At 38.2% G+C, this 22,476-nt stretch overlaps 1 protein-coding gene across 3 annotated transcripts; it reads right to left on the bottom strand.

The window, feature by feature from the left end:
* Window positions 1-8,318: 8,318 nt before the first annotated feature.
* On the bottom strand, window positions 8,319-22,180 carry LOC136841436 (M-phase inducer phosphatase 1-like). Of its 3 annotated transcripts, none has more exons than XM_067108362.1 (7): window positions 21,555-22,180; window positions 12,536-12,765; window positions 12,029-12,348; window positions 11,776-11,906; window positions 11,052-11,451; window positions 10,586-10,883; window positions 8,319-10,403 (listed from the first exon to the last, which is right to left on the bottom strand). In XM_067108362.1, exons 1-7 carry the CDS (start codon window positions 21,629-21,631, stop codon window positions 9,778-9,780), a joined length of 2,082 nt encoding a protein of 693 aa, XP_066964463.1. In that variant the 5' UTR covers window positions 21,632-22,180; the 3' UTR covers window positions 8,319-9,777. The 3 variants fall into 3 exon arrangements, with proteins under 3 accessions (XP_066964463.1, XP_066964464.1, XP_066964465.1); XM_067108363.1 differs by lacking the exon at window positions 21,555-22,180 and adding an exon at window positions 15,115-15,242; XM_067108364.1 differs by lacking the exon at window positions 21,555-22,180 and adding an exon at window positions 14,449-14,916.
* Window positions 22,181-22,476: the final 296 nt, after the last annotated feature.

The following is a 22,476-nucleotide window of genomic DNA, read 5'->3' as shown; positions in this document are numbered from 1 at the left end:
GGAAAAAAGAAAAGGAACCATTAACTTGTTTCCCCGTGAAAAGGGGGACCATGAATTTAGTTCCCCGGCTCCGGCTCCACCTGGGACGGACAGGCAGCCGGCGAGGAGCTATAGTCAGCAGACGTCATGAACTCCGGCCGCCGCGCCGCCGGGAGGGAAATGACCCTTTGGCGCGCTTTTTTGCGTCCGACCTTCGCGCGCGCGCGCTTTTTCCCCCCTCCACAATTCATGACGGGTGGCGCCCGGAGACCAAGTCCTAATTCACAACATCCTGGAATATACTCGAGTCTTTAACATCCTCAAAATAACAGCAGCGCCGTAACCCGTAAAAGTGAAATTTTAGCGAAAAACAAGAATCGATTCAGAATATACTCGACTCTATTTTTTAATTCCCAAAAATTAGAGCACCGTAATCCGTTGGCGTCATTTCAGCAAAACAAACGCCATTCTGCAAGAATCGATTCACAGTATACTTGAATATAAAGGCACTGTAATCCTTCAAATGGAAATTTTAGCAAAAAAAAAGTCATTCTACAAGAACAGATTCAGAACATAATCGATACTCTTTTTTTAATTCCCAAAAATAACAGCACCTTAATCCGGTAAATTGAAATTATACACAAATCAATCGTCATTCTACGAAAATCGATTCAGAATATATCCGATTCTCTTTTTTTATTCCCAAAACTTGGAGCATCGAAATCCGTTGAGCGTCATTTCAGCAAAAAACAAACGCCATTCTACAAGAATCAATTCACAATATAATCGAATCTCTTTTTTCATTCGCAAAAATAAGAGTACCGCAATCCGTAAAATTGAAATTATATAAAAAAAACAAATGTCATTCTACAGGAATCGATTCAGAATATAATCGATTCTCTATTTTTACTCGCAAAAATAAAAGCATCGTAATCCGCAAAAGTGACATTATATAAGACACAAACGCCATTCTACAATAATAGAGTATATTCTGCGGTTGTTCATAGACTAAGGAATAAAATTGGACAAGCAAGCAAAACAGGAATGGAGTTCTAAAGTCATTCGTTCAAGGATCTGCTTGAAGGTCACGTGATTTTCAGGTATTTTATGCCCCTGGCAAAACAGTGCTTGCCAGGCGCCAGCTTTGCTTCCTCATGCAAGCGTGACTACTTTTGAAGGCACACTTTAAACGACTGCATGAAAATTAACGGTTTTGATTTGAGATGTTTATAGAAAGAGTTTGTGAATTTATGAGAAATCATCACACACACACACACAAACACAATCACAGACACATATATATTAGTGTATATATATATATATATATATATATATATATATATATATATATATATATATATATATATATATATATATATATAGAGAGAGAGAGAGAGAGAGAGAGAGAGAGAGAGAGAGAGAGAGAGAGAGAGGGAGAGAGAGCTGTCCGGAATGTATAATAAGTATTTATTTTTACTACAAGGACTGACTATAAGGCATGAACAGAGAGAGAGAGGAGAGGAGAGAGAGAGAGAGAGAGAGAGAGAGGAGAGAGAGAGCCTGTCCGAATGTGCAGAATAAGTGCATATTTTTACTTACAAGGACTGACTATAAGCATGAACAGAGAGAGAGAGAGAGAGAGAGAGAGAGAGAGAGAGAGAGAGAGAGAGAGAGAGAGAGAGAGCGCAATAAACTAGACACCTAAACTAAAGGAATGTAATAATGTTCTCCCGTGAAAAAGAAATAAATAGAAGAGGTAAAAAATAAACCAGTCCAGAGAAAAACATATAAATATATAAAAAAAAATGCACATACACAAAAAGTATACGAGACAAGTAAAAAATTGGGATGAAATAGGTTACGTCACATCAAAAGCAAAATACGAATCTCGGGCAAAAAATAGTAGTACTGACTAGCTTTGAATGCGCAGGCTTAGTACTAAGGTTGGCCGAGGAAGCGCCTATTGTAATGAACCTTACAAGACAGATATCCCTAATTGACGATAGTCTCACTCGCACAAATCACCGAGAATAAAACAGACAACTTTGTTTAAGAGAGATTTCTATGGCGTAACTGACAGACAAACACGAAAACAATATTCCATTAATTGCAGAAAAAAGCAACAAAAATCTGACGCGTCATTAACCATTTCCGGAAATTTGAGAACGTCTGCGCACTGTGTATAGATTTCTGGCAGCCCTGGAGAGAGAGAGAGAGAGAGAGAGAGAGAGAGAGAGAGAGAGAGAGAGAGAGAGAGAGAGATTGTCAAGAATAACTGACCAATCTGTTAAGATGAAACTGCAACGCCTTCAGTAAATAACACTATGTCCTATCAGTTCAGTGACAACGTAAGATTCTTTTCAATGTCACTGAACAATGCAACTACAATCAGTGATGAACTACGTATGAACTGTACAAAACAGCTCTCCATAAAAAAAAAAGTAGCAGTGAACTTGTTCTCTTCGTACAGCATCATTGTTTATCTACTCGTTATCTGTTGGACAAGGCGACCAATTAATATCGCATGAGACAACCGCTTTGATTAGACCATCATTGCTTAAAATGAATAATCGGTCTAAGCACCTAGATAATGAACTCCCATTTATTATTTTGCAGTTTTTGCTTTTAATATTTTACTTCCATTTACTGGCTATAAAAAAACTGTTGTTGCTTTAGTTAGATAAAGAGATCCTGAAGTTAGCACAGGCTCTGTTTCTCTGGCAGCCTGTCACGCAAAACGAATGGCTGGCTTCTGGTAACTAGGCTGATGTTAGGCTGATGTTAGACAATAAATGCTTGCGAGTGGATTAAGAAGCCGATAAGTAATATTCGAACATATTCTGTTGGAAATACTCATTATTCCGTATAAGAAATCTGGTCACGCACCTTTTAACAGTCTCTTCATAATTATAATACCATTAAACTACAGCCACATAAGCTAGATCACAGCTCGGTGTTGATAGCCGTACAGGAATGCCAGTGTGTAAGCGCGCGCTGGGAAGAAATGTGACTACATATTTGACTTAGAAAGAGCTGGAAAAATTAAGGTTCATCATCACTGTTAACGGAAAGTCTTATCCCTTAATAACAGGAAATGTTTGTTTGTTTTTTAGATGTCTCATAAGACGCTGAATATCATTTTCCCTCGAGAACATAAGTGCATGCTACCAAGTTCCTTGATAAGATCGTTATCGTGTTTTTTTATATTCATAACCGTTTATGATTCTTATGACAATCTGTTGAGTTGCGTATTCTTTAAGAGATAATGCGACTACACTATCAAAGATTTCACATCAACCTCCACAAGAATAATATCTCGGTAGCAGTGTTATCACCGAAGTTTGAAAAAATTATATCTCCATTTTTTTTAAAGAAAACCAAAAACAACATTTACTGCTCCAGCCGAATTTCATTTTTCTTTAATTAATTCTTCCATATATATTCTAACATTCATATTAATTTAAGAAACTTATATCTGCATGTGTATACCATCTCCCTGGGCATTAGACTTATGTGGGCAGACTACTGAAAAAGGTAACATTTAAAAATGCTTCTCTCGTTATTCTACATTAAACACTATACATCACATCTACAAAAGGCTTAATTCTCTTTAGACAGAGTTCTCCATCGCTATCAATCGTAAGTTTAGGGAGAAAAGACGATAGGAATCCCTTGGAAAAGCTAGGTAGAGAAGTGAAAGTAATATGGAAAGGGCGGGCCTTATAATAGTACCATAGAAGCACGAGTGCGAGGAAATGAGAATGGTGTGGCGTGTAGAAGGGTTGAGTGTACTGTTGATGAGCCTTACGTGTGTGTACGTTTGTATGTATGTGTGTGCGTGCGTGCAAGCGCATGTCTGTGTATGCATTCGTATACACACCCAATCTCGAAAGCATACCGAATAAAGTTCGTATTTGCTAATATCAAACCAGCCAGCAATGCTTCGCATTGAAACCAACACGTCAGCACGCCGGTTCATACGTTTTACAATATAATTATACAAGCATTTATACTTGTACGGTCACGAGAGAGAGAGAGAGAGAGAGAGAGAGAGAGAGAGAGAGAGAGAGAGAGAGAGAGAGAGAGAGAGAGGTTGCAAAAGGACAAGAAAACGCGGAAGAAAAAAGGAAAAAGGTCTGGATAAGCCCAACAAGAAGAAGAAGAAGAACGCCACTCAGCCAGCGAAAGTCTTCCTGACGCTGCGGGGGCAATTTCAAGAGATGGTCATATCGGTACCACGTTGCTTTGGTGGCATAAATTTATGATTTTAGCTGATGCTGAGGCCATAACCGTTACATTTCCTCTGATTTTCTCACGGAGACAATCTATACAACGAAAATTTGTTATTCAAATAACGCCGGGTTTAAAACTGTAACATATGGTTCGCTACAGGTTTGAATTGGAATAATAATGATTATTAGCATTGGTACTATATACACAGCACCGTCGTGCAACTGGCCCGTGTATTGACAAAGATGGTTCTCTTTCTCGCCAAACTGAAAGAGAGGAAGTGGTGGAATCCTGACTAGCAATTTTCAGATGATAAGCAGGCGAAGTATAGGCTAACGTCCTTCAAGGAACCTACACTGACATGTACAATCCTATATTCCCACAATTCTTTTGAGTATTTCACAATCTAATAATGTTAGAAACTTGACAATATGAATGAATTAAGCTAAAATGCTCGACAGAAGTATTCTAATGAATTTATGTTATGTTACGAAGTCTGCCAATTCGACTGTATTCACGTGCACTTTTACTGAAGCCAGTCTAGACGTAGTCTGGCCATATACCAGCATGAGCTCCTACTCTTGGGCAACCCGTAGTTTGGAAAGCAGTGTTTTCAGCTACGCTATGTCTATTTCTCGTATGTGATAAGATCACTAGACCTATTATTATCATACTTTGATACCATAAATTGACTTAACAATAACAATCGTCATCAAATAAAAAAAAAAAACGCAGTTTTAGGTTTCAACCGAACGTGACTGAAATAAACGAGATTCTGATAATTAAAGAAAATTACGATCCTATGTATAACCTATTTCGCCAGAGAGAGAGAGAGAGAGAGAGAGAGAGAGAGAGAGAGAGAGAGAGAGATCCGCATGATTGCAGTCATGTTATTCAGCTGAACAGCACAATAGTGCCAGTAGTTTCTACACCACAGGAGGTAGAAGGTATAGTTATATATTTCGACGGAGAAACACCAAAATGAAATTTGCATCATGAGGCTACCAAACCACTTCCCTCCTTTTTTTTTCTTCACTTCTGCTCCTTTTTTTTTATGGAAATGATGCTCTACTATATCCAAGTCCCTTCCAAACCAACCCCTCTCCCTCCCTCCCCCCAACAGCTTCCAGTCCCAAATGTCTGCTGCTGCTTCTATGGCCGTATATAACACACGTGGCAGAAACAACAATGAAAAGGAGCCTATCTTTCCCTCCGGTTTGATCAGGGGGAGGGGGAGGGGGAGGAGAGAATGGAAACTTTTTGTTACAGAAATCACAGAGCGGAGATGTAGTTCACAACCCACTTCTTTTACGGCCTCTAAAACTCGCCCGTCCCCCGTACGAGATAGCGCGCGCTTTTGTTGACTGATGGTTTGCTCACTCTTTGCTTTTGAGGAATACCGAGAGAGAGAGAGAGAGAGAGAGAGAGAGAGAGAGAGAGAGAGAGAGAGAGAGAGAGCGGGCGAATCGGTCTAGGGAGCAGGCGATTCGGTCTAGGTTTCTGGAGCTTGGCGGGCTTTGATCTTGGTCGAATACGTCTCGGAATTGCTGAGATACATTCACATATAACACACACACACACATCAGTCCTATACCTTAATGGATGGTTTTTCCCTATAGGCGAAAGGGAGGATTCCCTTATTCAGTCTACTCCCCAATTTTGTTATTCTTAATTCTGATTACTTAGGCCTATTGATATATATATATATATATATATATATATATATATATATAGAATTATATATATATATATAATTCTCTTTCACACTCAGTTGTTACTCAGAACAGCCGCTGTCATAATTCACTATCCCGTTCAATGGAGCCTCACTGGATTTCGAGATAACGAACCTATATTGTTCCTCCCCAGTCCCGGGATCGAACTTGGGTCTAGAGGGCAAGAGACAGACAAACGGACAGAGGGACAGACACGCACAAAGAGAGTTTCACACACAAAGTAAGAAATAGTTGGGAGAAACAAATTTTTCCGATGAATTCGCGTTTACGGAAATACAAAACGATGGATCTTTCTAATTTGTGCAACGTACGAGTCTGCTACTACTACTACTACTACTACTACCGCTGCTGCTACTACTACTACTATAATAATAATTATAATAATAATAATAATACATCAACTTCGCCCTTAGCTTTTATCCAGAGATTTTACGGATTAGTAAAAAGAAGCAGATTGGAAAAACAGTTTCATATAGCCTATAGATGAGTTTGTTTGTCTTTTAAAGGCGGCGTTTGCTTCAAAGTTAACATAAATTTCCCCCAAACAAACTTACTGTTTTGACCCAATTAGGAGGGCCATTGAGAGAACCAGTATGGGTCACAAGACAGTAAGGATTGAGGTAACCTGCAAATCTCTTTCTAACCCAACGTAGATATGAAGCTTATAAAAACTTTTAATTTTCGTGACTTATTTTACACCAATTAGCTAACCATTTACAAGATTCTGCCACATACAAAAAACTTCTCTATCCATTTATTGGGAAACTTTAAAATCTAAATTTAAGCAATACAACTAAATTTTCTAAGTGAAGAGGACAAATGGGATAGCAAGTGGATGACCTTAGTCTAGCCAGTGCCTGACATAAGCTCAGAAAAGTTTTACTTTTTTTTTTTTTATTTCAGAGGGAGTTAGATCATGACTGTAAGGAAATGACAGACTATTCCTACGGACTGGTTAACTAATCTAAGAAAATGAAAGCTTGTCCCCAGGCAAAAGGTTAAAACAAACCATTACGAAACATCCCACTTGGTTTCAAGGAAAAGTATGACTTGGTATATCGATATGCAAAGCTATAAACTTTGAGGCACCATTAAGCCTAGAACTGACTTGAAATTTTAACCAAAAAGGAGTTCCACTGGGCAGGAAGCGTTACCTACAAACGCTTTATTCTCTGTACTTATTACGAAAACCTATGAGACACAGTACTTACCAGTTACTTTACACTTGGGTGTTCCTCGTTATAGGCTATCTAATCAAGATGGCGGACACGATGGCCTAGGCTTTTCCTAGTTCTCATTTTGATATTTCCTGAGCCTGGGGACAACACACCGAGTAGGTTTCATGAATTTTGCGGCAGGTCATATACCTACTAATTTTTCTTGGCCACACCTGGCCCTCTTTCACTTATAAAACAAATTTAAAGGTAGCGAATCCCCACTCGACAACACGGATTGGAGCAACAGCACCACTACTGGTCACTGGCTTAGTCGCCACTTCAATGGTAATAGATTTTCGTAGTTTAATTCAACTTCTAATACAAGCTACGCAGTATTCTGTCTGGAGATTAATCACTTTAGTTCATGACTTTTTTTAGTTCTTGACTTTTTTTTTTTATTAACTAAAGAATTTTGATACTCGTTATACAAAGGTTTGTTTACATACGAAACTATAGATTTTAATTTGACGAGTCATTGCCAAAACAGTCTACTTATTATGATATTGTTTTCGCCCGGTCAAAGTGTCAAACTAGTCTTTAGAAGTTATTTATTGGTGACATACTGGATTAGTGTTACTATGATCTACCCTTTTAGGGTTTGAGAGCTTTCACAATGAGTGTCGCATATTAAAATAACGATTTATATAAACAATATATACAGTATATGGAGATGGCAAAGCCTATTACCACGGGACCATCTTTGCCGTTCATTCGTTGGTAAATTTGGTTTAAATTAAATTTCTCAACATTCTGTAAACTTAATTTAGGCAGTGAGCCGTTCAGTAATTAGTTTTCTGAAGGGCTTCTCCCATAAAAAGTAATTTGGCCTTTTTTACAGTTAAATGAAAGAGCAAGAGTGATTAAAGGCCAGAATTATTGCAAGCAGGAGCCAAAGTTTTAACATTAAGAAAATTTAAGGTAAGGCGAGTAAACTTACAATTTTAAGTATATTAAAATTAAGTATCGCCATTACGTGGGTTAGAATTTTGGGTATATTAAAGTTAGCTATAGCTATTACGTGGGCTAGACTTACTAACCTTTGAACTGGTAATTTTCCATTTCAGTCTGAGCCTCCATTTAAATAACACAAAAATCGAAAGCAAAATTTGAATATTGAATTTAAATATAAGTAATCAAATAGGATAAAAGGAAAAAACCATTTCTTTAAAATTGGATGTATTATTGTGAACGGTACACATGAAAGAAAAAAAAAAATTCCAAAAGAGCTTTTGGGTTCAGGAACCCTAAACACAGGACTAGAGAGATGTGTAATAATGAAATCTGTAAAAAATAATATTAAACACCATGTTATACCATTAACAAAAATATTCAAATTCTTGCAGTCTTGAGGATAAGAAAAAAAAAAAAATTGAAAACAAAATCATTCGGGAGGGTGGAAACAAACACGACTTGAATAAACAGGGATAGGAGAGAGAGAGAGTGAGAGAGATATGCTGTCTTCATTTCTGCTTCTGGCCCTCTGATATGTAATATTGTTTGTTGGTGTCACGTGACACCGATGACACCGAGATCTAAGGAGAACTTTAAATTTTTGGCGGCGAAGCCTAGCAGTTACGTAGATTACAGTTGTCACACCTTAGGGGAATTGAAAGCAACTTTATCCCGCAATTAAAACGACTACATCATGAAGATTGCAAGTGTCCTCATGATTAAAATAATTATAACAAGAATTTTCTTTTTATACACCCAAAATGATTATGAATTTCTAAGTGCCAGAAGTTCATATAGAAAATCAAATTCCGATGACAACTCTATTCTCGTAAACACTAGCACAGTAAGTACAACTTACACAGTTACACACAACATAACACTATTTCACTGGTAAAATATATTAAAAACAAAATGAGCAATATAAACGTATCCAGCAAGATACAGTACGCTTCCATTTCAAAATAGAATCAAATAGGTACGGAAAAACAATTCTTGAACTACCGTCTCTATAAGCTGATGTGTAGTATATCACAGACTTGCATTGGAATATATGAGTTATAAATAGGCCATGACAGGTGTCCAGAATCCTATGCAAGTCCCCACGAGATACAAATTAGTTGGGTGAGAACAAAATTATTCCTTCTGAATTGCAGATCCTGAAAACACATTTCAAATTCTGCAGTAACAGCCAACTGTACCCATGAGGTTTTGACAAGCATTCTCAAGTGGACATAACCAAAATTTACTCTGGGCTGTATCAGTACAGTAATTACACAAACTGAAACGCAATGAAAGCATAGTGGGCCAGAGATTTACTAAACCAATGCACAAAATGAGGGAGAAAAAATCACAAAACCTTACCAAAATGCTGCTAAGTATGTGGATGAGAAACAAGAGAAAAATAATCAACAAAATTAAGTCCAGATGGTATCCATAGTGCTCTAAAACATCTATGACAAAAAACATATTTACAAATATAAATTAATCCTTTGGTATTCAACTAAACCTACAATTAATGCCACATTAAATGGCAATGCATATTACCGAAGATAACCAAACCTGGACGACAAAAAAAATTTCTGTACACAACAAAAGAAACGGGAACATATTGCACGCCTTAATGCTGTACAAGTGGAAAAGAGAGAAATCTATAACACTGACAATCATCATAAACCCAGCCTCTTCAATCCAGGTCTTGGTAAAGTATTTCTGCATTTTGATTGCTTGTTCTCCGCCTGCCACGATTTGCTCTTGCCTCTGAAGTGTTTCAGGTCCTCGGCATGATTTGAGTCCAGCATGCGAACATAACATTTGGGTGTGCACAGCTCTGGATATTTCTCAAAGAACGCCTTGTAACCACCTTCCAGTAAGTAGGTCTCGGGAAAATGCAGGGCCGGGTAATGTTCCTTGTTTGTCGCCCTGTCTGTTTCTCGCAGCAGCCTCTGCGCCTTGGGACCTCTCTCAGCAGAGAACTCGCAGTGGAAGATGAGGACATGGCGTGGAGTTCCTTCCTTGCCGATGACAGGTGCTCCCTTCTGAGCCATTAAATGGTCAATGATCATCTTTGGATGATGGAACATTTCTGCACCAGCTATGTGGCCGCCTTCATACTCGTATGGATATCTGCAATCCAAGATCTTGAAGGAGGCAATCTGTTCCGAGTATTTGCCCCTCAACAGATCCGCCATTGTATCCACACTGATTGCCTTCAGATCTGGATGCTTTCCACCTTCTATAGTGGGCAAGGCGATGGGTTTGGAGAAGTCCCCAGTCAGCTCACCGTTGTGGTTGGCTGGAAAAGAGGTGCAAAAACCATGAATGCTAGCAAACTAACTGCATAAGAAATACAGTACTGGTACTGCCTCCTAAGCACACTAAAAAATAAAAATAAAAAATAAAATAAAATAAAAATGTTACATGGCTGAAACTTTTCAAAATTTAAACCTATATTATTACAAATTCTATTATACTTACAACATTTATTCAAAGCCTTCATGATGGACACGTGACTTTCAGAATGGGAGCGAACTATTTTGGGCTTTGGCACTTCTTCAGTTTTAGGTTCAGGTGCAGAAACCTGTCTCTGTGTGAGAGGGGAGGAACCAACAGCAGTTGTAGCAGTGGCTGAACTCAAGGGAGAGATGGTTCGGTCGGAATCCTCCCTTCTTTTTTTGAACTCGACAAAGCCTGACAGATCAACTGGAGCTTCTGGCCGTTTAAAACGACCGTATCTTGACTGACTAATTTGCTCACCAGATGTCATGGATTCAACCTGGAAAATTTGATGAATTATTTTACAAATATTCAAGTGTAATATTAAAGTGCCAATCAAACACAGTTCACCTTCAGACTTAAAAAACTGGAAACATATTTGGAAACTTTTTGCTATAAAATCACCCATCTGTTCAACAAAATGTTGATAAAAAATATTAAAACTCACTCTAGACGATGTTGGTGTTATATCCACCATCGAGAGGCATCGCTTGATGGTAGGCCGCCATAGGCATGAATTATCAAAAGGGGTGGAATCTTTCTGGATCGGAGCTGACAGGAGATTGGCAAAACCCAGAGGCTGGTCCCCTTTGTTCGGACTGTCGTTGAGCAAATCCATGAGCATGCTATCTTCCTCATCCCCCTTGCTTAAAGAGAACTTCCTTACGGGTTTCCGATTTTCATCACCACTTGGTGTTGAAGTCCCTGACGTCACAGGTGTCGATGCTATCAGAGTTGTAGTGGTTGTGCACGTTGAGATTTTTGATGGAGATACCAAAGTCCTCACCTTCGGTGGGGACAAGTCCAAATTCAGCTTGCGTGGAGCACAACTCACTGGGACACTGAAACTGCAAAAAAAATAAATAAATAACAGTAACTGAATGAGCTGGGCACAATAAGCAATTCAAAATACTACAGGACTGGAAAATAATGATGTAACCAAGCCACATACAGCAGTTCAATCTAATTACTGCCGTCCACCACAGAATAGGAGAATTATGCTAAAAATACAACCACATGGATCTAAATGAAATGAAAAACAGATGAAGTCATCATGATCCAAAAAATGCTGTGCACTAAATCAAATATATTTTTTACTTAATTTTGATCTCCCCATGGAAAAATCTATGGCACTTTAAAAATGAGAAAAACTATTCAGACAGAAATCCTACCAGTTATCATCCACCTTCTTCCCACTCTCAGAGTACCCACTATCTTGAGAATTTGTATCAAAGTCCTCTGGAGGGGAGGGTTTGCGGGGTGATGACAGGACCAACTTGTTGGGGGAAATCATCTGCAGTCTCTGTAAAGGATATCCAGGCTATTATATTATTACTGAATTACAAAATACATTTTACGTATATGAAACAAAATGGTCTAGACTATGACACAAAAGATATTGCCAACTGAAATTGTATACCGTACCTTTTTCATGGGGCTAAACGTAAGGTTTCTGTTCACGGTATTCTGGACGTCTTGCAGCGGGGAGGAACGCGGCCGGTGAGGAATATGAGTTGAATGTGAAGGTGAGAAGTAGGGGGAAGGGAAGTTTTCCTTATCACGAGCCAGCATCTTTCTTGAAGGCGATAAAAGGCTCACAGCAGGAGGAGGAGGAGACATCATTGAAGTTTCTTCACTGTGAGGAGAGGCGAAGTGCTCCTTCTCCCGAATTATTTTCTTGTGGGTGGGAGACATCAGCATTGTGTTTCCTTGTTCCTCAAAACTCCTATTTTCCTGAGATTTACCTTCAGGGACAAAATTCTTTATTAGATATTTTGAAAATTAGGAAGAAACCACTGATGACTACAAAAAGAATTTTTCAGTCAAATTACATATACAGTAAAATACAGAAAAATACAAACAAAAGGCAGGAAATGTTCCTGCAATTGTAAAATTTTGTAAAACAACCAAGAACCGTCAAACATCACCTACCAAACGATAACTCGCAGGAACTGAACGAAGAATCGGAAGTGGTTGAACTAAGCGAGAGTTTTCGTCTTGGGGTAGAGTTGGAGAAAGGGGCAGCATTGTGAAAGCTTAGGGCCAGACTCGACATTGGAGACAAGTCTCTTGTTGGCAAGGTTGGGGATTCAGTTGAAGCGGTGGTGCCTTGCTGTAGGACAGAACGGTACAACATCTCTCTATTGCTCATTTTCTTATCTCTGCAAAAAAGAACATTACAATTATAAATCTGATTAACAAACTACCTTATAAATTGGCTGTTACAAAGATCATACAAATTCCAGCAAAAATACCCCCAGTACAATTGCAAACATTGATTTCTAGGTGTACACATAGCCTACACAATAAAATATTTTATTTACACACTACACAATGCTCTTGAGCAATAATACCTATCAAAACAGAACCACTAAATGATTACATTCATTTTCTTGTTACCATTAAATACACAAGATGGGCTATTTTCTACTATAATGGCCTCCTTACAATTGGGAATATGCCTTACAGTGCTTAAGCTACAGCTACTCACAAAAATATTTCTAGATCAGTATATCTATGATTCAGCATAAAAAAATGTAAAAATATCCACAACTACACTTTTAAAAATACCAGCTTAACCAGTTTTTCTCTGCTGCAAAAGAGAACAGGTTAAACAAATTGCATCGTGAGGACTAGCTTACCTAATTTACATACAAGCCTAGTTCGCCATTTATAGCTTTTAAGCTGAAACCATGCAAATTTTATGATACAATAAACAGCACCAGCATATTCTAAGCCCAAAAACCACGAAAAATATCAAGATACTTGCAACGTAGGACACAAGATGAATGCCAAGCGTGCCTTATGGCAAAGAGGGAAATTGCATTTTTCATAACGAAATTGCTGCAAACAAATGGGTCCAGTTTTTAAATAAAATAATCACAAATATGAAGCAAACAGTAGGTCTAGGCGATTTGTCTGGTTTTACAGGAAAAGGTAGGTTAGATCTAGGGTAGTTTAAGCTTGGGGGAAAAATTTCTTTCATCTTACAAAGTTTCTGAATTAAATCGTTTCTTCAAGCTCTAGCCCAACTCCTTGTCACATCGTTCTCTTAACTGTTAGGTAAATAACAAAGCTCTCGTTAGGTTATAGCATAAGATAGCTTAAGCTCTGAATTTCTCAAATTTTACCATAGGACAGTCTAGCCAACAGGGAACAGGTTAGTCTGAATTTTTTTTTCCCTTAAATGGCCTATCCTACCGTATAGTACCATTCGACGTCCGATACATTTAAAACTGCACTTTTATGGATAAATGTTCGCCTTCAGTCATTCGCGATACGGAGAAACCCACAATACACTAATTCCTCACTTGTCACTCGGCTAAGCTAGCCTAATAAATAGCCCAAAATCTTAAAACATATACTGATTAAATACAAATTTTCTCACAGTCCACAGTCGCCTTCAGTACACCGGTGGCCTACAAAAATTCGGAAAATCGAAATTTAATTGGGATGAGGCTTGCCCTACGAAAATTGGGCCCTGTGTCCCCTTAATAATCACAATTTTATGTTCACAGATACACCTAGAACCACTTGTAGATCGCTATTAGCATCTAGCCTTTAAAAAAACACAAGCTAAAAGCTCTTGGCCAAAACGTAAACAAAAGCCTGGGCTATTTTTATGTTCGATAAATAGTTTTTAATAGCCAGTTTTAACCGAGGATTATAAACGTTGTAAACACCACTAGACAATGGACTGAATTCATATTGTTATGCTTTCAAAAAATCCACTGAATTAAACACGTAATATTGTTTATACGTATTAAAAAACATAAGCATTTTCTGACGTGCATCACACACACGTAGTAATCTACCCTACGTAAGGGCAACACTCACATATTTACCTTTTTAAACAATAAATTTCCAGTAAATTAACACGAATTGTATTCCGAAAGAAAGTCCAATTGTTTACGAAACTTGATGTCAAGAGAATGAGACGTAATTTTCTAGCACTTCATGATGGGAGGAATTTAGATTTTTGTTTTTGGGGGGGCTGAAGTCAAAGAAGGGAGGGAATCAGGCGCGCACCCTCCCACCCAGCCTGTCAGTAGCAAACTGAGACGCTAATTCACATCTGCCGCCCTGTTGGGTACGGCCATTTTGGGAACGAGGTTCGCCGTTGACTTTCACGTTATTTGCGCATTTTCTTGTATGTTGTGGAGGTCGTGGCTGCCTCCGTCGCTCTAGAATGTATCTTGCCAATTGTATTTCTCAATTAGCTTCGATTTATCACCTTTCTTATGCCCTATTTCGTGAAAACCATTTTAAACGGGATACTCATCGAGTGTCGTCTGCCATCTTAGATGCGTTCTAACGCAGGCGGTGGTTTCTGGGGGACAATGAACTTATCCCAGTATAAATCTGTGGTTGATTCGTAATAAATAAAACATTGGAATAATCTACGAATTAAAAATCTCAAAATAAGGTTAAATGCACGTGTGATAAATCGATTCACCGAAAAAAATTCATAATCACCAGTAAAAAACCAAACGCTAACTCGCAGGACTTACTGAAAATATCATGACTTGTTCACGAAAATACCAAAGATATTCTCAAGCACAGTGTATAAACAATTCCAAGCACGTCTTCACTACTGAATGTCCCGAAGGTAAGTGAAGGTGCGTTCTAGCGACCGACTACTGGATGTAAATATCGCTCTGAGGTTTCCCAAGCGCGCCGTCTGCTGACAGCTGATTGGCTGGCTTGACTTGGGGGCTGGGAGACTGTGCAGGGGGTAATCCCTCTCCCTTAATAACTTGGAAGAGTAAGAATTCTGTATCGTGCGTAGACAGCTTTCTGTCTGCACTAAACGACCGATGAAAGTAAAACATTCACCTGGAGAGGCTTCTGAATATTAGAATAATTTACTTTCCGAGATAAAACTTCACCAAAATCTCGTATCTAAATTGATCTGATTTAATATCTGCTTATCAAAAGTTAACGTTGCTTTTTATATCGTTTCTAAATACAAGATTATTTCATTGATATAGCAAAAGAGAACATAGACATTTAAATATTAAGAGAAAGTCAATAAAATTTAATAATCGCCAACAGATGTCAATTGCAACACCTGGCAACTCGCGCACACGAGAGGCAATGCCCTTTGCAACAGCTGATCATTTCGGCGGCAAATTTAAAAATCAGGTTTTCTTGGATTTGTCGTAACAGAACGTCGGATCTGCTTTTGAGTTTTCCTTTTACGTACTGGATCACAGAGTGAAGTTATTTATTATTATTTAGTAATTTTGTATTGCTTTGGTAATTGTTAACCATTTTCAGTCATTTATGATTATTTTTCGTAAAATTTTACCCAGATATGAACAAGAGAAATTCTTCCAACGTGAACAGACTTAATATGCAAATTATTTATAAAAGATAAAATTCCGTCTCTGTAAAAATTCAAACATATCCACCCAGGTTTTTTACCTGGGATATAACACTTACAGGTATTAATTTACTTAAATACAACGCAAGTGGAAAAAATCCAACTCGTGAATGGAGAACGATTCACCCCGTAGAGTTTTTCCCTCTCTCTTGGTGCCCGGGACACTAACCTCCGTCCGATTTGTTGCCTTTTCCATCAGCCGATAAGGAAGTTACAAGACTATTTAAAATCTATGTGTGTATATATTATATATATATTATAATTATATGTTAGATTTTAAATATTTATATTTTCCTTATCAGCTGATGAAAAGACTATATATCTTTATATATACCATATATATATATATATATATATATATATATATATATATATATATATATATATATATATATATATATATATATATATTATATATGGAAAACCTCAGTGTTAAGCTCCACATAGGCAATAATCTTTTAAGCAATGAGGAGGAGCGTAGCATTTATCACAAATACCCCTTAAAGTCCTATTCGCTTTACCTTGGGAATAACTTACACCCAAAGGAGAATTATAAATGAAAATATAGAGAACACGAAGTTCAGCGGAAGAATTGAATTGAATATAGAATTAGGCCAAAGGCCAAGCATTGGGACCTATGAGGTCATTCAGCACTGAAACGGAAATTAACAGTAAAAGGTTTGAAAGGTGTAACAGGAGGAAAACCTCAAAGCAGTGCAGTTGCACTATCAATCAATTGCTAGGAGAGGATGGAAAATACAATGGAATAAAGAATATGAAAGGAGGTACAGTAAAAGGAACGAAAGGAGGTTGCAGCTGGGGCCCGAAGAGACGCTGCAGAGAACCTTTCAGTAATGCCTACAGTGCATGGCATGCGGTGCACTGACGGCAGTAACCCTCCTACGGGGATTTAGCGGAAGGAGGCAAGGGCGCAGTGGTCCAACCTGTACTGATTTTCCTCCTAACCAAATAAGTCACCTTAATTGGAACTTGATGCAAGAGGGTTTTATAAACGCAACATGCAGAATTGTGGCCATATTTTCGCCGGTCATAGGCTACAACTCCCTCGCTAAGTAGAAGGGGCAAGGACAGCAATTATTATTATTATTATTATTATTATTATTATTATTATTATTATTATTATTATTATTATTATTATTATTTTTCCCTTCAGGAGTATGAAAATGATTGCAAGTATCTTTTATTTATGGTAATGGTCGTATGAATGTTGTATTTATTATTTATTATTATTATTATTATTATTATTATTATTATTATTATTATTATTATTATTATTATTATTCAAAAGATGAAACCCATTCACATAGAACAAGCCCACCAAATGGGTCATTGACTTGAAATCCAAGCTTCCAAATATTATTATTATTATTATTATTATTATTATTATTATTATTATTATTATTATGGAACAAGCCCACCAAATGGGCCATTGACTTGAAATCCAAGAAGCTTCCAAAGAATATTAAGGTGTTCATTAGGAAGAATTAAAAGAAGTTAAAGAAAAATAGAGAAAGAAGAGATCCCACTCACTAAAAAAATAAAAAAAAATAAATCAATAAGTTAATAGATAAAAATGTATCAAAATGCAAGGAAGATAGTATTAGGGCAGTGAAGTATTGCACCTTCGCCTGAACTTCTGAAGTTCCAAATTTCACGACTTCCTCTGGGAGACTTGTCAAGACTGCGTGGCCTTGAAGTAAACGAATGGTTAAATTTTCATACACCAACGCAAAATGGAGGCATGCATTTGCTAGACAAACTTCGTCTATCGCTACAGGAAGGTGATAGACTGATTGATAGGGAAAGTCCTTAAGAATTAAAACCATACCACTACTCAGTATATATTCAACCACAGCGTTTATATCTAATAGCGTATCAATTGCAGGTCATTAAACGATGTTTACTGAATATTAAGAGCCCCAAATATACCAACATAAGTGCACTAGATCGTTGTGGGCATTGCAAACCCCCACACCAGAAGCAAAAGTCCCTTAGCGAAGGATATTTCCCTTACTCCCCGTAGGAGGGAAGTCCCAGTGCAATTCAGGTGAAGGATAGGTTCTTTTTTGCCTTCGGCCCCTTGCAACCCCCTCGTTCCTTTTACTGTACCTCCTTTCATATTCTTCCACCTTACTTTCCTCAACACTCTAACAATTGATTCAGAATGCATTGTAGTTTTCTTCCTGTTACACCTTTCAAACCTTTTACTGTCAATTTCCGTTTCAACGCTGAATGACCTCATAGGTCCCAGTGCTTGGCCTAAATTCTATATACAATTCTATATACAATACAACATTGCCCTTACCCGACAGTTAATTTGGGAAGAACAGTAAAAGTAAAACCTTCTTAAAAAAAAAAATTATTTATGGCCGAATAGATAGTAAAGACCTCAACGAAATCATATATTGAACTGAACTGAATATAGAATTTAGGCCAAAGACCAAGTACTGGGACTTAAGAGGTCATTCAGCGCTGAAACGGAAATTGACAGTAAAGAGGTTTGAAAGGCGTAACAGCCCGAAAACCTTAAAGCAGTTGAACTGTGAATCAACTGTTAGGAGAGAGTGGAAAGATGGATTAAAGAGAATATGAACGGAGGTACAGTAAAAGGAACGAAAGGGGTTTCGGCTAGGGGCCGAAGGGACGCTGCAAAGAACCTTAAGTAATGCCTACAGTTCACCGCACGAGGTGCACGGACGGTACTACCTCCCTACGGCAAATTTTTTTTTTTATCTTTTATCTTTTGGCTTATTGCCGTAGAACCAGTGTATCAAAATTAAATCTTCGGATGTCACGGTCAGTGTTGAATCTTTCCATGTGTATTATAATAATTCATCTTTTAGGTGAACAGGCTGAGTAATTTATCACATCAGTTAAATATTTAGTAATATTTTTCCTGTAATCAACCCAGTTACAGAAATAGGGGGTCTGCCCTGTATTCTACAGAAATAGGGCGTCTGCCCTGTATTCTAAGACTAAAACTAACAGGTCTTCCTGAGCCATTTAAATAGACTGGCTACCGCTATCAGAGAGAGAGAGAGAGAGAGAGAGAGAGAGAGAGAGAGAGAGAGAGAGAGAGAATCACATACACACCTAACCTATAAAAGAATATCATAGCTGGAAAATGGATAATGTTCCAATAAAATAGATTAAAACTAAATCATCTTTCGGTTCTCGCTAAAGCAACACCTATGAATCATCATATAGTACACTATAAAACATGTACCGGGGAAATAGGCCTATCTGTCTAGGAAGCCACTGTGACCCGCCTTATAGACGCAGGATTAACATTCAGGATCGAACATCTGTCATGCCTCCGGACAAGCATTAAGTGCTTATAACTTTCTACGTTCCTTTCCAACATTCAGGCGTACTAGTTATTTTAACAATTAACTTGTTCCTGTCACCTTAAAGGGGTAGGTTATGGATGCTTTCCGTTATAGCTAAGTTAAGAGTTATCATATTCCTTTTATGAAAAAAGGTCATTCTCGGCATATATACCAGTCGAGGGTTGGAAAGATACTTGAGAGAGAGAGAGAGAGAGAGAGAGAGAGAGAGAGAGAGAGAGAGGGGGTTAGTTGGGGGGGGGGGGCAGGTGACGCCGTTCACAATCCTATAACCTCCTTTGGTGTTAAACCGGTGGGCTGAGAACGCTCGGCATTTCCGCTTCAAGACGTTAGTGCAATTGTTAGGTCTACCACTCTTCTTAAAAGTACAATTGGCTGCAAAAATTCGGCCTATCAGCTCCAAATGCAATATACTTAATTGTTCGACCTTAAATATCCTTCAAACCAGCTACGTGATACAAAAATAGGCATATACTCTTGCTAAGTTAAATGAACAATAAAACTAAAGATTTATTCAGTTTTGTGTAGGTACTGACAAAATATATAATGCATTTTTATAAGATAGACGCGACACTGACTTCTGCTCCTTCGTGCTGACATTTAAAGGGACAGGACGGTAGGGTGGAGAATGGTGCAATCACCAAGCGCTCTCTCTCTCTCTCTCTCTCTCTCTCTCTCTCTCTCAGCATCATGACGTCTGACTGGAAACTTGGAGATTTCAGGGACTGCCTGGGGTTAGGAAGCATCAGTGTTTTGTTTTACTTTTGGTTGATGAATCTGCGCGTGCGCAGTAACCTAGAAGTAACGATAGTACTATAAAATAGTACATTGCTTTTACTGCCTACTGGATTCATAGCCCAGTCATGGTCCACATAAGTTAATTTAGTTGAAAACGAAAAAAATAGGTGATTTGGCGGCCGTAATATAATCTCTAACTTACTATTGACAGTCCTCGAGAACTGGACTAAACTGTTTTTCAAGTTAATAATTTTGCTTTCCCGCCAATAACCCGTGATAATGCACCAAACTAAGTTATTATTAAAAAGCTTTTTTTCTTTAAATAAGCAACAACATGCACAATCACAACTTCGAGATGTTGTGGAATATGGTATTTAAACAAAGGCGAGCATCGAGCACAAACAAGACTCGACTCCAGTTTTGTTTATTGTTTTTGTCGATTAAGTGGCTTTACGTCACCGCGGGCGCCCTATCCTTTGAAGCCGGCTGTGAGAGAGAGAGAGAGAGAGAGAGAGAGAGAGAGAGAGAGAGAGAGAGAGAGACATGGACGAAGTCGCAGTTTTGCCCTAGACCTATGTCAGGAAAACACGGCAAAACAAACTACAGAAATATCTTTAGTTACAAGCTGTAGAAGTTCAAAATAGGCAACAGAGTTTTGATAACCAACAGTATAAAAGGTACCCCCAAAATCTGTCATACCAAAACATAAACATCCCACAGCTACCCCATCCTATTCCGGCGATAAGTAATCTGCATAATTAGACCCAGACCGTCAAATCTGCCGGTGAATATCCAAAAGCCGCGTTCAGTAGCCTGTCAAGTGTTCAATGTGGACTAAAATCGTAGAGATCTGTGGGCCATTTCCCCTCAGAAGTATATATTTTTATTAATGTTACATATTGAAATGGTTTAAAGCTTTAAGCTTGAAATTACAAGTGAAGAAAGCTATTGAGGATCGTGTGTTTGCCACACCAAGAAAGACGCTCGCGAAATTCAACTCAGCTGAACAAACTTCTCTGTTGTGAGTTGTTTACGAGTCGAGATCGGGTTCAGACCAGAGCAGGTTACCCCAGGGACAGTCTTTGGACCTGACCTGACCCCAAGGACGCGCGCTTACAGGGTAAATTCACCCGTAGGCCATGAGATCGTATTTCCCACGACCTGTCTCTTAAGTGTATGGTAATTGAGAGAGAGAGAGAGAGAGAGAGAGAGAGAGAGAGAGAGAGAGAGAGAGAGAGAGAGAGAGAGAGAGAGTGTTAAACGTGAGCAATAGATCGGAGCCTTAATTTTTCCCTAGACCTATGACAGGAAAACAAAACAAAGCACCTTCTAGGCTTACGCCCCTATTCACATATGTTAAAATACTTAGTTAATACTATATTTACCCCTAAAACGAATGACGTTAGGAGATTCAGGAAAATAAAAATAAAAAGATAGGCCTATGTTAGACATGACTCACTTGAAAACCAGCGCTTGGGGCTCCCAACTCGAGACGCTTCGCAAAGGATTAATATTTATTGAGGTTCTTCTTGCCATCTTGTTGTGTACATCCAGGATTTGGTCAAGAGAAAATAGAATTAACTTTCCAAATTCACTTTAGCATGGCGACGCCGCTTGGTTATATTATAATTTTGCTCTAATCCACTTATTCCGTTTATCCCATGATTTAATAAGATTTAAAATTACACGTAGATAACACATCCACTCTTTATTTACGGATAAAAATTTTGTCCAAGTTGTCTACATAAAAGAAACCTAAGAGTATTCCTTTATTCATGAGTTGTATGTGATTTGATACACTCTCCGCTTGACGCACGTTACGTAACTCTTGATTGTGTGAGAGTATTAGACTAAACTTTTTCTGTAACGCTGCGTTTTTGTGCAGTTTGCTTCCTCGCAAGCAAGTCGATCACCACAGCGAACGCACGCATCGATCAAGAACATTAAAAACTTTAAAAAAACAACTTATAAAACACTATTTACAAGCGTACAACAACGAAAAAGTGTTAAAAAAAATCTGAGCGCCAAAAGGCGCTGAAATAGAAACAGCACAGGAGGACTATGCCTTGAGCGGCTGCTTCAGAAGTGCAGCGTCAAACGATTCTAAACGGGAGACAGTTCCAAGGATTGTGGAATTCCAGGTCGGATTCGAAAACTCTATAGCTTTTCGTCTCTGGTTAGACCGAAAATTCGCTTTTTTATTTGTCTCTAATTAGACCGAAAATTCACTCTTTTTGTCTCTGGTTAGACTGAGAATTAACTTCTCTTTTTTTTTTTGCCTCTGGTTAGGCCGAAAATTCACTTTTTTGTCTCTGGTTAGACCGAAAATTCCCCCCCCCCCTTTTCTTGTCTCTAGTTAGACCGAAAATTCACCTTTTTTT

The sequence above is a fragment of the Macrobrachium rosenbergii genome, chromosome 9 (assembly GCF_040412425.1).
Source record: "Macrobrachium rosenbergii isolate ZJJX-2024 chromosome 9, ASM4041242v1, whole genome shotgun sequence".
NCBI classification, from domain to species: Eukaryota; Metazoa; Arthropoda; class Malacostraca; order Decapoda; family Palaemonidae; genus Macrobrachium; species Macrobrachium rosenbergii.
Note: the sequence above shows the minus strand (reverse complement) of the source record. Positions and strands in the feature narration are given on the sequence as shown.

Bases quoted from the DNA above. Each gene is read 5' to 3' on its own strand.
- LOC136841436 (XM_067108362.1), bottom strand. From the start codon at position 21,631: ATGGCAAGAAGAACCTCAATAAATATTAATCCTTTGCGAAGCGTCTCG. The intron at 12,766-21,554 runs GTGAGTCATGTC...TCTTTTTTGCAG, and splicing joins CCCCAAGCGCTGGTTTTCAA to AGATAAGAAAATGAGCAATA. The intron at 10,404-10,585 runs GTAAGTATAATA...CCTCTTTTCCAG, and splicing joins GAAGGCTTTGAATAAATGTT to CCAACCACAACGGTGAGCTG.